This window comes from Theileria annulata, chromosome 3, assembly GCF_000003225.4.
Source record: "Theileria annulata chromosome 3, complete sequence, *** SEQUENCING IN PROGRESS ***".
Lineage (NCBI taxonomy): Eukaryota > Apicomplexa > Aconoidasida > Piroplasmida > Theileriidae > Theileria > Theileria annulata.
Window position 1 is genome coordinate 227,657 of NC_011100.1, and position 14,760 is coordinate 242,416.

The window sequence follows — 14,760 nt, forward strand, 5'->3', positions numbered from 1 at the left end:
GGTAATGATAAAATAATATTTATAAAATATTTTATATATTTAAAAAATGACTAAAAATGTAAAATTAAGTAATAAAAGGAAAATAATATTACAAGATAAAAATAGTAAAAAATTCCATTCAAATACAGATGATTCCATTAATTTCAATAATCCATCATTACACACTAATAATCCATTAAATCCACTTCATTCCCCAAATCAAGACAATTCTTTAAATCAAGACAATTTATCTACTCAAGACAATACTCTAAGTCAACTTAATTTATCTACTCAAGATATAATTAATGATAATAAAGAATTAGAAGAAAAGAAATTGAAAAAAGATGAATTATTATTATTATTTAATAATTGTGTAACAGCACTTTCAAATAATAAAATTTGTACATACAATGCTTTTGATATTGGAATTATTGATCATATTGATGATTTAATACAGATCAATGAAGATACATATGAGACTACTGGTCCTACTCAGGGACCTACACAGGGTATAAATATTGTTCAAAAGAGTTTAGAGAATTTGGAAGATATTAATTATTCATTAATATCTAAAGTAGTTGAAAGTGCAAGTAAAGTTTATAGTTACAGAGTTGAAGCGATTTATAATAAAACTTTTAATATTCTAACAAATATTAAGAATAAAAATGAAAATTCTAATCTTAATACAAAACGAAATAAAAAAAATATTAAACTTTATGAATTCACAGGTAAATTATTTAAATTATACATATGTAAGAGTTGGTAAATATGGAATTTTCCTCATTCTATGCCATAAATAGCCTTATTAGACTCTTATTTTACGCCTTAACTAGTACTTATTTTACTGTCATTTTACCTTTAATTACCTCTATTTTACTCCTTAATACTCCTTTAAATACCTCTATTTTACTCCTTAACTAGGCTTATTTTACCCTTAATTAGCTCTTTAATTAGTCCTACTAGGCTCTTAATTTTCTGTTATTTAATGCCTTAATTAGCTCTAAATTACCCCTAACTAGGCTTATTTTACTCTTTTTTACCCCTTACTAGACTCTTATTTATTCCTTAATTATTTCCTATTTTACCCCTTATCTAGCCTTACTAGACTCTAATATGCCTTTAATTTACCTTTAATTTTCCCTTATTAGATACCTCTCTATTACCCTTAATTACCTCTTAACTAGACTTATTTTGCCTCTTAATTACCTCTTAACTAGACTTATTTTACCTCTTAATTACCTCTTAACTAGACTTATTTTACCTCTTAATTACCTCTTAACTAGACTTATTTTACCTCTTAATTACCTCTTAACTAGACTTATTTTACCTCTTAATTACTTCTATTTACCCCTTATGTAGCCTTGCTAGGCTCTTATTTACCTTTATTTTACCTCTTAATTACTTCTATTTACCCCTTATGTAGCCTTGCTAGGCTCTTATTTACCCCTTACTTAGCCTGTTAATTATCTCTAAATTAGTACTTATTTATATTATTATAGGTAAGAATACATTATTATTGAAGAATGAAGTGACATTGAATAAATTGGAAGTGGATAATGTATTAATGGATCCTTATTTCTTAAAAATCTCTTCATTATTCAATAATTCTCTCAATCTCTTAATGCTCAATATTCTTATCAATAATCTAATCATATCACTTTTTAATACCAATACTAATACTACTAATACTAAGGTTATTAAGGATACTAAGGTTATTAAGGATACTAATACTAGGGGATTAGGTACTAATACTAAGGAAGCCCCTTTCGGGGATAAGGAAGTCCCTTTCGGGGGTGCTGTTGGACCAAGCACCGTAACGGAAGTAACTGATATAAAATTAAATAAAATATTAATATCGGATATAATAAAATATGATAAAAATAAGAAAATATTACCTGAAATTAATGAATATATACAACAAATTTATGGAATTAATGAAAATGAACAATATCTTATCAATCATACTGTAGTTCCCAATGAAACTACTGTAAATCCAACTGAAATTGACACAGTAGTTCCAACTGATACTACAGTAATTCCAACTAACACTTCTACAGTAATTATGGATGAAATTATGGAAGAAAATATGAATTTAAGTATACGTGAAATAATACCAGAAATAACAAATGAACCTTTAGATATTTTCTATGATGCAATTAGTAATGAAAATGATATTTATACTAATTCTCTTAATCCTATGGATATTAGTACCATGGGAAAGAGAGCTAATGACACTTTTGGTACTTCGGGAAAGGGAGCTAATTCTACCCTTATGGAGTGTACTACCGGAAAGGGAGCTAATTTTACAGCTATGGAGTGTACTATGGGAAAGGGAGCTAATTCTACAGCTATAGAGTGTACTATGAATAATTCTATAATAGAAAATATATTAAAAAATGTAAAAAATAAGAAAAATGATATGAAAAATGAAATAAAATTGAAATCAATTTCATTATTAAAATTTGTTTTAGAAAATAATTTAAATATATTAGAATCTATAGAATTATTATCATATTATAATAAAAAATATAAATATAATTTTAATAATAATTTACATAATAATAATTTTAATAATATTAATATTAATAAATTATTATATAATAATATTTTAATTAATTTTAATAATTCCAATAATAATATGGATATGGGTACTGGTGTGACTATGGGTATGGATATGACTATGGGTATGGGTACTGCTATGGATATAGATATGTGTATGGGTAATTATGATTATTCTAATATAAATGAAGAAATAAATGAAATAAATGAAGATTCTATAAATAAAATAAATTCTATTAATGAAAATTCAATAGATAATTTGGAAGAAAAAGATAATATTATAGATATAAATAAATTAAAAAAATATATAAAAAATATAATAGAAATGGAAAATAATAAAATAACATTTAAAAATTTAATAAAAAATGTTTATAAAAAATTTAATAAAAATATTATTACAATACATATTATATTTGTATGTTTATTACATGTATCAAATGAATTTAATTTATATCTTACACATGGGGATCTTAATAATAATAATAATTTTATTATTACACTATAATAATTAATAATAATAATTAATATTAATATAATTTTGTTAATGTATATAATATTAATATATTTAATAATTTATGTAATAAATTGTATTAATAATAATGGTTTAAAATGTGGAATAATACAAAATTATACAAAATTTCAAGTAATTCAATTACTAATACAAATTTCTAATCTAAATCTAATTATTAATTTAAATTTAATTATTAATTTAAAATTAATTTAATTTTTAGTTTAGTGGAATATTTGAAGGAAATAATGGTATAATTTGGTATAATAATAATAATAAAAATAATGGACATCGTATTATATTAATTAATCCAATGGTAACTTATCTCATTAATTAATTAATTTTATTTATTAATTAATTTTTTTAGTATTTATTAAATAAATTAAAAAATGTTAATGAAATTAAAATTATTAATAATAAATTATATATTAAAAAAAATAATTTTCTAAACAAATTATTAAATAATCTCACATAAACCCTAAGAATCTAAGAATCTCACAAATCACCTATAAACCCTAAGAATCTAAGAATCTAAGAATCTCACAAATCACACATAAATCTCAAGAATCACATAAATCTAATAAATCTCACATAAAAATCTAATAAATCTTATATTAGTAATTATATTAATAATGTCTTCGTAATTTATTATTTTTAATGTATTTTTTAATTTTATTAATTTTTTTAAAATTTGTATTTAATTTTTGTTTTATACGTTTACTTTGTAATGTCATTAATATTGGTTTATTTCTTAATTTAATTTTATTTGTTAAACTTTGTCTTTTATTATTTTTACTTATTGCTAATCTTTTTATATTTTTCTTCTCTATATTTTTCTCTAATTTTTCTAATTTTTTTATTCTTTTTAATTTTCTATCTAGAAAATTTTCTTCCAAATTTTTTTCTTCAGTATCTTCTTCTTCAGTATGTTCCTCATCTTCTTCAGTATTTTCAGTATCTTCTTTTACTCCTTCTATTCTTCCTTCTATAGGTAGAACCTTATCTACTCCTCCGCTACTAACACCGTCACGTAGTTTGAATAATTTAATTGTAGATTTAATATTAATATTAACATCTAAAAATTATTAAAATAATTTTATTACCTTTAGATTTATGTTTAAATTCTATTAAATATTTCAATAATTCATTATCCATTAGATCTACAGATCTTTTACACATCTCACGTATCTACAAAATTATTATAATACTATAGTCCAATAGATAAGTAGTTAGGATCCCAGTAGTAGTACTCTAGGGACTGGATTAGTAGTTAGGATCAAAGTACTATATTCAGTGGATTACTAGGGTAAGGAATCCCAGTAATATAGTCAATGTACCAATAGTTAGGATCTCAGTACTATAGCCACTATATTAGTAGTACTCTAGGGACTGGATTAGTAGTCTGGATCACAGTACTAATACTCTAGCCAATGGATTATAGTACTATAGCCACTAGATTACTAGATAGGAACATAGTACTAGTACTCTAGTCAATAGATTACTAGAGGAATCAATCCCAGTACTAGTATAGTAGACACTAGATTACTAGTCAGAATCATAATACTCTAGCCAATAGACTAGTAGTTAGGATCCCATTACTAATAAAATAGGCCACTGGACTAGCAGTAATACAATTAGTAGTACTCTAGTCACTGGACTACTAGCCTGGATCCAAGTACTCTAGCCAGTATATTACTAGTCAATGGATTGCTACTACTCTAGCCAATGGATTAGTGGCAATACAATTAGTAGTACCATAACCAATGGATTTCTAGAGGAAGGAATCCTAGTACTATAGCCAATGGATCACTAGTAGTCTAGTCAATGGACTAGTAGAGGTAGCAATCACAGTACTAATACTATAGCCACTAGATTACTAGTCAGAATCCAAGTACAATAGGGATTAGACTAGTAGAGGAATCAATTCCAGTACTATATCCAATAGATTACTAGCCAAAGGAATCCCAGTACTCTAGCCACTAGACTAGTAGAGGAATGAATCCCAGTACTAATAACCTGGCCAATAGATTGCTAATACCCTAGTCACTATATTACTAGTCAGGATCACATTGCGGATACTCTAGCCAATGGACTAGTATAGGAAGGAATCCTAGTACTATAGTCAATGGATTATAGTATCCTGGCCACTAGATTAGTAGTTAGAATCCCAGTAGTAGTATAGTAGCCACTATATTAGTAGAGGAATCAATCCCACTAGTCTAGCCAATGGACTAGTAATGAAAGGAATCTCAGTACTATGGCCACTGGACAAGTAATACTATAGACAATAGATTATAGTACCCAAGTCAATAGATTATTAGTACTCTACTAAATAGATTACTAGAGGAATCAATCCCAATACCAGTATAGTAGACACTAGATTACTAGTAATACCATTACTAATACTCTAGTCAATGGATTATAGTACCCTGGCCACAGACTAGTAGTAAGAAATCCCAGTACTCTAGGCCAATAGATTACTAGTCTGTGTCCCACTACTCTAGGCCACTAGATTACTAATACCCTAACTATTATATTATCTAATCTACTATTATCTATTTATTACCGTTGTAATTCCTATAATAATAACATTTTCATCACGATCATGTGATATAAAATTCATTAATAAATTATTAATTATTGGTCTTAATATTGTTTTAGTAACATGTTCATGTGTTGATATTATTAAAATTAATAAAATCTTTGTAATTTCCGGCTGTTTATGATTAATATATTTATTAATTATTTCATAGAAATTTGGATATATAATTTTAAATTTATTAATTATTGTTGCAACTAATTTTAATATTATTATTTTATTATTATATTTCATTAAATTTATTTTTTGTAATAAATTTGTTATTAATTCATATGGTTCATTAAGATCCAAAATTATATTATTTGTCATTTCATTTATATTCATTTCTTCTTCATCAAATATTATACCATAATAATTCTATAACATTAGTGAATTAGAGGTAAATAAAGTAAATTAGAGGAAAATTATGTAATTTGGAGGAAAATTCCTCTTTGAGACTAACTAATTAACTAACTAAAATATTACCTTAGTGGATAATAAAAAATGTGTTAATAATAAAAGTAATTTAATATTTTGTTGTTTTGGTGATGTAATAATATTAACAAGTGAATTTAATATATAAATATTATTCCATATCCTTCTACGATACATTTCAAGTATAATTGAACAACTTAATAAACTTATTATTGTATTTGAATTCTTTATATTATTAAATAATATTATTTCTACTTCTTTAATAGAATTTTCCAATTTAATAGATTTAGTAGATGTATCAGATTTAGAAGAATTATCCAATTTCCCAGACTTCCCAGATTTCTCCAATTTCTCCAATTTATCCAATTTATTAGATTTATCCAATTTATCCAATTTATTAGATTTATCCAATTTATTATTTTTGGATAAAAGAATTAAATCTTTAAGAATAAAATTAAAAAGTTTTTTACGTTGTTGTTTATCATTTAAATCTAATAATTCAAGCCATTCAATAATAATACTAAAAATTATAATAAATTTTATTACTTACGTTTGTAAATTTATTTGACGTTTTGTACGTAATATAAATGTCGAATTTATTATTAATTTTCTCATTTTCTCATTTATCAATTTCTTATTCTTCTTTACATAATTTATCAAATTTATACATAATTCATTCAAATTATTATTCAAATTAGTATTATCTGTAGTACCAGCAGTATTATCTGTAGTACCGATAGTATTATTCAGGGAATTGGTACTAGAGGAATTAGTACTAGAGAAATTGGTATGAATAGAATTTGGACCATTATAATATGAAATAGTCTAGAAAAATATTATTAAAATTAAAAAACTTACGTTAATAATGAAATCTAAAAGTTTAATGAAATCAGAATTATAAATTTGAGGATTTAATTTGACAATTTCAAATAATGAAATGAATTCATTATATTTATTATAGAAATTATCAAAATTAGCCTCAGGATCTTTCTTTATATTATTCTGTAATATATCCAATTCCAACATATTAATTTATATAAAATGATTTATTCCACATAATTACCATAAAATTTAAATATACAAAATAATATAAATATAATTTAATTATAAATATAATTATTTTAATTATAAATAATTGAAAAAAATTTTGATATATATTTTTTATTTATTTTATGGAATCTTATCCATTGAATGGATAGAACAACTAAATCTCTACGTAAATCTTTAGTAAACAATTGTTTGAAATTTTTATTGGTAATTTTGCTCGCCATTTTTAGCCAGTAACACAGGGCATTCCACTTGGTCATGCCGTCTGTTGGCCAGTCGGAAGGGTCGTGCCGCTTATATTCAGTTATATAACCTATACTATAGAATGCCAGGAGTACCATAAGGAATGCACCAATCATTTGGATTGGCATTACAACATACACGTTGTTGGTTGCCATACCAGGAAACCCAACAGCCAACAGTATCTCATGGCACATATAAAAGATAATGGATAGAAATGTAGACATTTTGGGTTGATTGACAATAGCACGGGATAGTGAAGAATCTCTATAATGAAGGGAATATATGAATATGGCAGCAAGACAGATCTTGAGAGGTATAAGAATATCACACAGATGCCACCAGGCTAAATCGTTTTTGGATGTAAAGTTCCAACTGGATCCCCAAAACTTACATCCACCACCACTAGGGGTCCATGTGTGTTCTCCTCCCCAATTCCACTTGGCTTTGTATGGACCAAACTCATACTCTTTTAAAAGAGCAACAATGACCGGTGGGACAGCTGTAGCCACCAGAAGTATCATCTCAATCTTGTCAACTAGATAGAATGGCACTATCATACCAGGTGCAATTCCAGGATATACACAGTAAACAAGTCCCATACCGACAATAACCATGAGTGCGGGAGCTATTACATGACATTGGGCAACCTTACATTCATCAGAATGTGTTTCAGCAGATTTAGATTCCCAAGATTCAGTAAGGACTATCCAAATACCCTTGAAGAAGTCTATAGTTGGACAGTTTGCCACTGTCCACACAACTGCCGCCACAAATGCAATTATGATTGAAATCGAGATATCAATAAGAACAACAAGGTAGTCAGAGTTGTATTTCCTCCTGTTACCAAATATAGATGTAGCAAAGTATAGTATTGCTGAAGTGACAGCTGGAAATGAATTTTCACCTACAAGATAATATACCATATACTCAAATTCGTCTTGAGCATAAACCAATGCCATGTTAATGCCAAATATAAAGCCAGAGACTGCAATGACTGCATAATAAGCAGTTACATGACCTGTGTCACCACCAGTAACATATACAACCAACAGTATGACAAATGTGAGAAAGTTGGACCACATACAAATAACTGATGGCCATCTAATTAGATAACTCTTGACACCATTCAAAGCTTCATTATATAAAGCATCAAATGCCTTCCAAGCACCTACAACTGCTTGATACTTAGTTTGGTGGGAATATGGACTAGATTTGTTTTGTTTCTCAACTGCTTCGAATTTGGGTTGGGCACCATCAAGGCCTTTTTCGTATTTAGTTTTAACAGCTTGGGCCTTACTAGTTAGTTCAGTAGCACTAGCACCAGCAAGTTGTCTGAGGGCGTCTCGAAGATTAGTAGGAGCACTACCAGTGCCTTCACTAGCACCGACAGCTGTGGCAAGATCTTGGGCTTTATTCCCATCACTAGCACCACTGGCCAGAGCTTCGGCTGCACCGTGTAGTTTTTTGGCCAGGCCTCGGAGTCCTGAGGAAGCAGTTCCATCAGCTGCTTCTTTGAGAAGCTTAGCATCCGCATCATCAGATTGTTTAAGCCATTTATACAGCTGTTCCAGTATATTAGATATAACGATAGTAGGTAAACACCATATTTCGAGAGCACCAGCAATAATCCTGACAAACACACTGAATAGATTCTCTGGTAATTTGAACCTCAACAAGGCATATGGTGCAGCACTGTATGAAAGCCTAATGTTAAGCATCATAGCAAACCCAGCAAAGGCATATGCAACTTTCTTCAAACTATCATATTGATTAGACATTTATTGGGATACAAACAAAATTATCAGTGATATGTTGTTGACACCATCAAACTGGTGAATGTTACTATATTACAGAAATATTACTTAAAATCACAGTATCCATAAGAACAAACATTGAACTTTATCATAATAAAAAATCAGGGTTCAATTGGTAGTATCCATATAAATAGCACATTCTCTCTGTTTGCCAATGAGCCTGATCGTGACTTTTATATTCAATAATGTAGCCTTCACTGTAAAGTGCTAGGAAGACCATAAGGAATGCACCCACCATTTGAGCTATGACTGTATATTCAGGTGCATTACCTACCATACCAGCAAATCCCACAGCTAATGAGATCTCACTACACATATAAAATATGATCGTTAGGGTGGTGGACATCTTAGGTTGATTTACAATAGCATGAGATAAGTTGGATTCTCTATAGTGAAGTGAATATATGAATATGGCAGCTAGGATTATCATAATAGGAACCACTAGATCAAAGACGTGATATCCGGGAAGTGCTCCCCAACCCCCCCAGTATTTAGGAGAATATTCGTATTTGAATTTGTTTACCATAGCTACACTAACTGCTGGAACTATTGTGGCTATTAGAAGAACCATTTCAATCTTATCAACTAGATAGAATGGTACAATCATACCAGGTGCAATACCCGGATAAATGGCATAGACTAGTCCCATACCTACTAGGACAATTAGCAATGGAGCGGCCATATGAGCTTTAATTGTATCATCGAATTTGTATGTAAAGATGTGCTTCAGATCACCAGTTCCAATATTACTAGGACCATCTTTATAGTATCCGTATCCTACGGTCCAGACCACAGCTGCCGCGAATGATATTATGATTGCTACTACAATATCAATGTAGACAATTAGATAGTCACTGTTCCATTTCCTTCGATTACCAAACATCAGAGTCGCCAAATAGTGTATGAATGAGGTTAGAGCTGGAAAACAGTTCTCACCAGCAATATAGACGGCTGTATAATTATAATCTGCTGCAAATACCAATGGATTACTAATACCAAACACAACTCCAGAAATTGCAATAATCCAGTAGAAACGAGTAAGATGGCCTTCCTCACCACCACCACGATATACAAAAAATAAAATAACATAAGTAAGAAAGTTTAACCATTGACATATGATGGAAGGAACTATGATAGTACCGAATTTTTCCTGTCTAGGAGGTTTGAAGTCGCTGGTGATGGTGGTTTTGAGATTTTCTCCGTTGTCGGTGTCTTTCGTGTACCCTTTGCCTAGGTAGATGAATTTAAGGCCTAGGTCCATTATGTCCGCAATGATGAAACCTGGTAGACACCAAAGTTCCAATGAACTTGCCATTCTTCTAACAAATACACTGAATAGATTCTCAGGAAGTTGAAATCTAATGAGTGCATATGGAGCAGAACTGTAACATAGACGAATATTAAGCATCATAGCAAGACCTGCAAGTATATAGGCAGACATAAGTAAAGAACAACCGTCACCTGCACCTCCTTTATTACCACCCATACCAGCCTGAGCACTACATCCTGGGCAAGCCATTATTCAGAAACAACTTATTTCAACAGTGCTCTAGTCTTTCTAGGGTTCATTAGTACGAGTGTTCCTTATAAAGTATTAGTGGCTCTTACTTCTAGATTTTATTACTATATTACAGAAATATTACTTAAAATCACATTATCCATCAAAACAAAAATTAAACTATAATATATCATATACTATTACTAATATATACGATTTACACATTAATATTAAAATATCTTAAATCTACTTTATTTCCCAAATTAATAACTTCTATTATGTTAAAAATTAAGAATCCCAATTAATTATTAATAATTTCCAAAAATTTTCTTAGGAAGGTTTGAAAATATTTAAAAGAGAAAAAATTGAGCCCGGGACATAGTGTGTGTAGCGTCAATGGATAACGCGTCGCCCTCCGGAGGCGAAGATTGTGGGTTCGACTCCCATCACACACGAATAAGTAATATCAGTAGAAACCCAACAATCTGAACGTAATTTTACCTATTTTAACTCTTAAAGCACTATAACAGAGTATATATACCATTTTCAACACTATAAACTATAAATATCAATTTCACAATGATTCCACTATTTATTTAATTCATTATAATTATACCTTAAGGTTAATTTATTATTAATTTATTTATAATATTTTAATTGGTGAGATTTAAAGATGGTTTCAGCTTTGACAGGAACTCTATTAAAATGGTTCTTGAAATCTTAATTAATTAATTTAGTGATCCTCCTACAATGGAAATAGTTAAACAAATAAATGAAAGTAAACACTTTATTATTGAGCAAATTGATGAGGGAGTAGCACTTTGTAAAGACTCCGTAACACAATTTCTCAAGGTTCAATTAATTTAATTAATTTTCTATAGGAAGAAGTTACTAGAAGACTTGAAATCGCAGAATGTTATATTCCACCAAATGAACAACAAAAATAATCTCATCCAATTACAAATTATTATTACAAATTACTACAAATTATTATTATTACAAATTATTAGAATCAATTTATTAATTAAGTTTATTGGTATTAATATCATTAATTAACCATTCGATTCCGGTTAGAATACCATTTCCTTCTACAGCACTAGTTCCGAAGATCATATAACTGCGGTCGTTTATTACCTTATCCAGTTCTAACATCTGAGTCAATTATTAGGGATGTGATTATTGTACCTGGTTGATTTCCTTGGGTGTAAGTGAGCCTTTGATATCCTGTTTATTTGCGAAAATTAAAACAGTACTTTTGTACATATTCTAAAGAATTATAATCAACAAATTGGTTACATCATTTTTTAAAATTTTCATGATTTCCCTTTTTGATATGTTTAGTCTAGAAGTGTCCACCGAATCAATTACCCAAATTAAGGCATCGGTATTTTCAAAGTAATTGCGCCAGAAAAGGCGTATGGATTCCTGTCCTCCGACATCCCAGAAATTCAATATATACCTGAAATTATTAACCAATTGTGAGAACAAACTCGTTATATTTTACCGATTTTATATTAAATCCTACAGTTGGTTCTATTTTGGTAATATCTTCATTATTTATACTCTTTAAGATGGTAGTTTTACCTGCGTTATCCAATCCCCTATAAATATAAATTTAGTGAAAATTAAACTAATAACTAAGATTCCTACAGAATTAATATTCTTATTTCTTTATCCTTTAATTTAGTCTTACGAATTACCTTCAAGAGTCCCATTTTATATTCTAAACCAAAATTCAACACACCCAATATTAATACCTATTTCAGTACTAGAATCAGTACTGTAATATCTTATTCCAATTACTGTAATATTTTATTCTATAGAAAATATTTTACAATATAAGAAAATTTACATTTTAAATAAATTTGGTTGAATAGAAAATTTACATTTATAAATAAATTTGGACTAGTAAATAAATTTAAATGTGTAAATAAATTTGGTTAAAAAATTGATTTTATAATTTGAAAAATCAAGTATTGAATTTCATGAACAGAATAGGTTGTAGGATAACTATTAAAACAACAGTAGTTAGCATTGATTTTGAGATTATCAAGTGATACTTGCTGATACATTTTGGAAACACTACAATTCTCTCTGAAAATAACCACTTGTTGTTTTTACCTTCTGAGCTCAAATTCTCCTCACTTCCTTTACTTGCGAAGGAGTAACTAATTTCATTGGTATAAATTACTCTCGAGGGCCTGTTCACAGCGTTAAAAAGGTCATGATTTATACTATACAAGTCTTTAGAATTCCTTATTATCTTAAATGATTCATAATCTATCTTCTTCTCTTCTTTCAGTTCATTCTTCGACATAGATTTACTCATTGATTTACTCATAGATTTACTCATTGATTTGCTCATTGATTTGGAAATTGTATTTGCGATGGAGTTGCTGGAAAGTGATCTAGCAATTGAAGTAGCAATTGAACTACTAGAGAAAGATTTCCCAATTGAACTATTTGAAAATGATTTGAGTAGTGAACTTCCTGACATAGATTTCAATAATGAACTTTTTGACATTGACTTTAAAAGTGAATTCCTTGACATTGTCTTTAATAATGACATATTTGACATGGATTTGAGAAGTGAAGTACTTGAATTCATTGAAAGGAGTGAAATTGTCTTTATAATTCTGTTAATTACACTCCGTTTCCTTTCAAAATTCTCCCACTTACCCATCATTTGCTCTTCATTTGAAATCAAGTACAAAGTTATGGGAATAATGTAATTACAAATAACCAGAGTGAACAAGTTAATATAGCTGAGGAATCCCTGAAATAAGCCGTTATTAAGTAAAAGAAATGAAAACAAAAAAGGTAAAACTGATGAGACGAAAAAGTGTTTTTTGTACCCTAGGTTCCTCAAATTATACCTCATTGAAATACAGTTAAAAACAACGTCAGGAATTATTGTCAACATTACAAATAATACTATACAAGTGTTAATTAACGGGTTTCTATTGCTATTTATCATGTCATCAAATATTGAGCCTGTAACAGCATAAGCCTTGTTAATTCCAAATACCAAATAAACAAAGAATGAGAAAAAACAGGAAATCCATACAATTTGAGTAGGATTGACATCATTCCTCATCTCATTAGCCCAAGTGGGTAGAATACTACTGATATTATAATTTTCCACAAAAATCGATACAATGTTCACCAAATTTCCACTTTTCTTACCCTTTGATCGGGATTTAGTGATGAACCTAGACTGAGCTCCATTATACACTGTGAAGGTCCCAATTGATACCAGAAGGACGAAAAATGAAACCATGTGATATTTTGTAGTTTCCTGAAGTGAACTCGAGGCCAATTTGACACAAATTAGACAACAAATTAGATATCCAAGAGTGATTCCAAAGATCCCGAATTTATATTCCACATCGACAGTTTCGTAAATGTACATAAAAAGGTTTGCGCCAATTCGGCGGACAGTGAACTCAGGGTAGAGCTGTAAAATTACTGTGAACCCAGTCAACTTTATAAGCATGAGATCAATAAGCTTGGAGAAGGTTATTATCCCGACAATTATAGTACAAAAATCTCCCACGTAGTGAACTATTGAAATCACCTTGAAGGTGGCATCTGATAAGTAGTACCGTACCAAAGTGTTGTACTCAATACGTTGCTGAAAGTTACTGTTGTTTGGAATCATCGTGATTGCCTTCAGCAACATGAGTGAGGAAAATGAGATAAAAATGCATGTGAGCAAGTTAACCAGAAACACCCTCTTCCAACCATTCTCCTGCACAACTGATGGAATTATGTCCATACCTATAGAATAATTATATACACATAATTATCAAATTTGGAGTACTAATTACTAATTTAGACTAGAAATTATGTAAATTATACTAATTATTTTTTAATTTAGATTAATAATTGAGTAACTTAATGAAAATAGATAAAAGAGTACCATATCCGAAAATCTGATTAACCAAAAGAACAAAAGATGCGATAGGTGTAATTGTTTTTTTATATTTCCATGTATAAACTTTAAATCTCTCTCTTTTCCGAGTATAACGTTTGTCATCCTCCATCTGTAAACTATATTTTATGAATCAAGTACCACACATTCACCTACTTTTCTCAT

At 29.1% G+C, this 14,760-nt stretch overlaps 8 protein-coding genes across 8 annotated transcripts, besides 34 other annotated features; 2 read left to right on the plus strand and 6 right to left on the minus strand.

The window, feature by feature from the left end:
- Positions 1-46: 46 nt before the first annotated feature.
- TA04700 (uncharacterized protein) lies at positions 47-3,383 on the plus strand (the record flags this gene model as incomplete). Its single annotated transcript, XM_949722.1, has 3 exons — positions 47-707; positions 1,479-2,905; positions 3,270-3,383. 3 exons carry the CDS (start codon positions 47-49, stop codon positions 3,381-3,383), a joined length of 2,202 nt encoding a protein of 733 aa, XP_954815.1.
- Positions 3,384-3,672: 289 nt separating this feature from the next.
- TA04805 (uncharacterized protein) lies at positions 3,673-4,225 on the minus strand (the record flags this gene model as incomplete). The annotated part of the gene is made up of 2 exons (XM_949723.1): positions 3,673-4,121; positions 4,150-4,225. 2 exons carry the CDS (start codon positions 4,223-4,225, stop codon positions 3,673-3,675), a joined length of 525 nt encoding a protein of 174 aa, XP_954816.1.
- A 1,372-nt stretch (positions 4,226-5,597) lies between these two features.
- TA04860 (uncharacterized protein) lies at positions 5,598-7,085 on the minus strand (the record flags this gene model as incomplete). Its single annotated transcript, XM_949724.1, has 4 exons — positions 5,598-6,002; positions 6,111-6,579; positions 6,610-6,884; positions 6,918-7,085. 4 exons carry the CDS (start codon positions 7,083-7,085, stop codon positions 5,598-5,600), a joined length of 1,317 nt encoding a protein of 438 aa, XP_954817.1.
- A 95-nt stretch (positions 7,086-7,180) lies between these two features.
- On the minus strand, positions 7,181-9,127 carry TA04915 (Tpr-related protein family member, putative; the record flags this gene model as incomplete). The annotated part of the gene is made up of 1 exon (XM_949725.1): positions 7,181-9,127. The coding sequence occupies one exon, from the start codon at positions 9,125-9,127 to the stop codon at positions 7,181-7,183; it is 1,947 nt and encodes a 648-aa protein (XP_954818.1).
- Positions 7,421-7,489: a sequence feature (10 probable transmembrane helices predicted for TA04915 by TMHMM2.0 at aa 13-35, 48-70, 224-246, 256-278, 285-307, 322-344, 383-405, 478-500, 521-543 and 547-569).
- Positions 7,499-7,567: a sequence feature (10 probable transmembrane helices predicted for TA04915 by TMHMM2.0 at aa 13-35, 48-70, 224-246, 256-278, 285-307, 322-344, 383-405, 478-500, 521-543 and 547-569).
- Positions 7,628-7,696: a sequence feature (10 probable transmembrane helices predicted for TA04915 by TMHMM2.0 at aa 13-35, 48-70, 224-246, 256-278, 285-307, 322-344, 383-405, 478-500, 521-543 and 547-569).
- Positions 7,913-7,981: a sequence feature (10 probable transmembrane helices predicted for TA04915 by TMHMM2.0 at aa 13-35, 48-70, 224-246, 256-278, 285-307, 322-344, 383-405, 478-500, 521-543 and 547-569).
- Positions 8,096-8,164: a sequence feature (10 probable transmembrane helices predicted for TA04915 by TMHMM2.0 at aa 13-35, 48-70, 224-246, 256-278, 285-307, 322-344, 383-405, 478-500, 521-543 and 547-569).
- Positions 8,207-8,275: a sequence feature (10 probable transmembrane helices predicted for TA04915 by TMHMM2.0 at aa 13-35, 48-70, 224-246, 256-278, 285-307, 322-344, 383-405, 478-500, 521-543 and 547-569).
- Positions 8,294-8,362: a sequence feature (10 probable transmembrane helices predicted for TA04915 by TMHMM2.0 at aa 13-35, 48-70, 224-246, 256-278, 285-307, 322-344, 383-405, 478-500, 521-543 and 547-569).
- Positions 8,390-8,458: a sequence feature (10 probable transmembrane helices predicted for TA04915 by TMHMM2.0 at aa 13-35, 48-70, 224-246, 256-278, 285-307, 322-344, 383-405, 478-500, 521-543 and 547-569).
- Positions 8,918-8,986: a sequence feature (10 probable transmembrane helices predicted for TA04915 by TMHMM2.0 at aa 13-35, 48-70, 224-246, 256-278, 285-307, 322-344, 383-405, 478-500, 521-543 and 547-569).
- Positions 9,023-9,091: a sequence feature (10 probable transmembrane helices predicted for TA04915 by TMHMM2.0 at aa 13-35, 48-70, 224-246, 256-278, 285-307, 322-344, 383-405, 478-500, 521-543 and 547-569).
- A 124-nt stretch (positions 9,128-9,251) lies between the features above and the next one.
- On the minus strand, positions 9,252-10,682 carry TA04970 (Tpr-related protein family member, putative; the record flags this gene model as incomplete). The annotated part of the gene is made up of 1 exon (XM_949726.1): positions 9,252-10,682. The coding sequence occupies one exon, from the start codon at positions 10,680-10,682 to the stop codon at positions 9,252-9,254; it is 1,431 nt and encodes a 476-aa protein (XP_954819.1).
- Positions 9,345-9,413: a sequence feature (11 probable transmembrane helices predicted for TA04970 by TMHMM2.0 at aa 24-46, 75-97, 129-151, 163-185, 190-212, 225-247, 280-302, 315-334, 354-376, 397-419 and 424-446).
- Positions 9,426-9,494: a sequence feature (11 probable transmembrane helices predicted for TA04970 by TMHMM2.0 at aa 24-46, 75-97, 129-151, 163-185, 190-212, 225-247, 280-302, 315-334, 354-376, 397-419 and 424-446).
- Positions 9,555-9,623: a sequence feature (11 probable transmembrane helices predicted for TA04970 by TMHMM2.0 at aa 24-46, 75-97, 129-151, 163-185, 190-212, 225-247, 280-302, 315-334, 354-376, 397-419 and 424-446).
- Positions 9,681-9,740: a sequence feature (11 probable transmembrane helices predicted for TA04970 by TMHMM2.0 at aa 24-46, 75-97, 129-151, 163-185, 190-212, 225-247, 280-302, 315-334, 354-376, 397-419 and 424-446).
- Positions 9,777-9,845: a sequence feature (11 probable transmembrane helices predicted for TA04970 by TMHMM2.0 at aa 24-46, 75-97, 129-151, 163-185, 190-212, 225-247, 280-302, 315-334, 354-376, 397-419 and 424-446).
- Positions 9,942-10,010: a sequence feature (11 probable transmembrane helices predicted for TA04970 by TMHMM2.0 at aa 24-46, 75-97, 129-151, 163-185, 190-212, 225-247, 280-302, 315-334, 354-376, 397-419 and 424-446).
- Positions 10,047-10,115: a sequence feature (11 probable transmembrane helices predicted for TA04970 by TMHMM2.0 at aa 24-46, 75-97, 129-151, 163-185, 190-212, 225-247, 280-302, 315-334, 354-376, 397-419 and 424-446).
- Positions 10,128-10,196: a sequence feature (11 probable transmembrane helices predicted for TA04970 by TMHMM2.0 at aa 24-46, 75-97, 129-151, 163-185, 190-212, 225-247, 280-302, 315-334, 354-376, 397-419 and 424-446).
- Positions 10,230-10,298: a sequence feature (11 probable transmembrane helices predicted for TA04970 by TMHMM2.0 at aa 24-46, 75-97, 129-151, 163-185, 190-212, 225-247, 280-302, 315-334, 354-376, 397-419 and 424-446).
- Positions 10,392-10,460: a sequence feature (11 probable transmembrane helices predicted for TA04970 by TMHMM2.0 at aa 24-46, 75-97, 129-151, 163-185, 190-212, 225-247, 280-302, 315-334, 354-376, 397-419 and 424-446).
- Positions 10,545-10,613: a sequence feature (11 probable transmembrane helices predicted for TA04970 by TMHMM2.0 at aa 24-46, 75-97, 129-151, 163-185, 190-212, 225-247, 280-302, 315-334, 354-376, 397-419 and 424-446).
- A 360-nt stretch (positions 10,683-11,042) lies between the features above and the next one.
- Positions 11,043-11,116, plus strand: a tRNA.
- A 218-nt stretch (positions 11,117-11,334) lies between these two features.
- Positions 11,335-11,608, plus strand: TA04975 (uncharacterized protein; the record flags this gene model as incomplete). The annotated part of the gene is made up of 3 exons (XM_949727.1): positions 11,335-11,369; positions 11,399-11,513; positions 11,543-11,608. 3 exons carry the CDS (start codon positions 11,335-11,337, stop codon positions 11,606-11,608), a joined length of 216 nt encoding a protein of 71 aa, XP_954820.1.
- Positions 11,609-11,681: 73 nt separating this feature from the next.
- On the minus strand, positions 11,682-12,376 carry TA05080 (ADP-ribosylation factor, putative; the record flags this gene model as incomplete). The annotated part of the gene is made up of 5 exons (XM_949728.1): positions 11,682-11,813; positions 11,847-11,927; positions 11,958-12,120; positions 12,152-12,262; positions 12,312-12,376. 5 exons carry the CDS (start codon positions 12,374-12,376, stop codon positions 11,682-11,684), a joined length of 552 nt encoding a protein of 183 aa, XP_954821.1.
- Positions 12,377-12,630: 254 nt separating this feature from the next.
- Positions 12,631-14,760, minus strand: TA05135 (uncharacterized protein; the record flags this gene model as incomplete). Its single annotated transcript, XM_949729.1, has 3 exons — positions 12,631-14,441; positions 14,584-14,707; positions 14,737-14,760. The coding sequence occupies 3 exons, from the start codon at positions 14,758-14,760 to the stop codon at positions 12,631-12,633; spliced, it is 1,959 nt and encodes a 652-aa protein (XP_954822.1).
- Positions 12,646-12,714: a sequence feature (11 probable transmembrane helices predicted for TA05135 by TMHMM2.0 at aa 32-51, 66-88, 116-138, 142-164, 185-207, 217-236, 289-311, 326-348, 361-383, 387-409 and 626-648).
- Positions 13,363-13,431: a sequence feature (11 probable transmembrane helices predicted for TA05135 by TMHMM2.0 at aa 32-51, 66-88, 116-138, 142-164, 185-207, 217-236, 289-311, 326-348, 361-383, 387-409 and 626-648).
- Positions 13,441-13,509: a sequence feature (11 probable transmembrane helices predicted for TA05135 by TMHMM2.0 at aa 32-51, 66-88, 116-138, 142-164, 185-207, 217-236, 289-311, 326-348, 361-383, 387-409 and 626-648).
- Positions 13,546-13,614: a sequence feature (11 probable transmembrane helices predicted for TA05135 by TMHMM2.0 at aa 32-51, 66-88, 116-138, 142-164, 185-207, 217-236, 289-311, 326-348, 361-383, 387-409 and 626-648).
- Positions 13,657-13,725: a sequence feature (11 probable transmembrane helices predicted for TA05135 by TMHMM2.0 at aa 32-51, 66-88, 116-138, 142-164, 185-207, 217-236, 289-311, 326-348, 361-383, 387-409 and 626-648).
- Positions 13,882-13,941: a sequence feature (11 probable transmembrane helices predicted for TA05135 by TMHMM2.0 at aa 32-51, 66-88, 116-138, 142-164, 185-207, 217-236, 289-311, 326-348, 361-383, 387-409 and 626-648).
- Positions 13,969-14,037: a sequence feature (11 probable transmembrane helices predicted for TA05135 by TMHMM2.0 at aa 32-51, 66-88, 116-138, 142-164, 185-207, 217-236, 289-311, 326-348, 361-383, 387-409 and 626-648).
- Positions 14,098-14,166: a sequence feature (11 probable transmembrane helices predicted for TA05135 by TMHMM2.0 at aa 32-51, 66-88, 116-138, 142-164, 185-207, 217-236, 289-311, 326-348, 361-383, 387-409 and 626-648).
- Positions 14,176-14,244: a sequence feature (11 probable transmembrane helices predicted for TA05135 by TMHMM2.0 at aa 32-51, 66-88, 116-138, 142-164, 185-207, 217-236, 289-311, 326-348, 361-383, 387-409 and 626-648).
- Positions 14,326-14,394: a sequence feature (11 probable transmembrane helices predicted for TA05135 by TMHMM2.0 at aa 32-51, 66-88, 116-138, 142-164, 185-207, 217-236, 289-311, 326-348, 361-383, 387-409 and 626-648).
- Positions 14,437-14,441: a sequence feature (11 probable transmembrane helices predicted for TA05135 by TMHMM2.0 at aa 32-51, 66-88, 116-138, 142-164, 185-207, 217-236, 289-311, 326-348, 361-383, 387-409 and 626-648).
- Positions 14,584-14,638: a sequence feature (11 probable transmembrane helices predicted for TA05135 by TMHMM2.0 at aa 32-51, 66-88, 116-138, 142-164, 185-207, 217-236, 289-311, 326-348, 361-383, 387-409 and 626-648).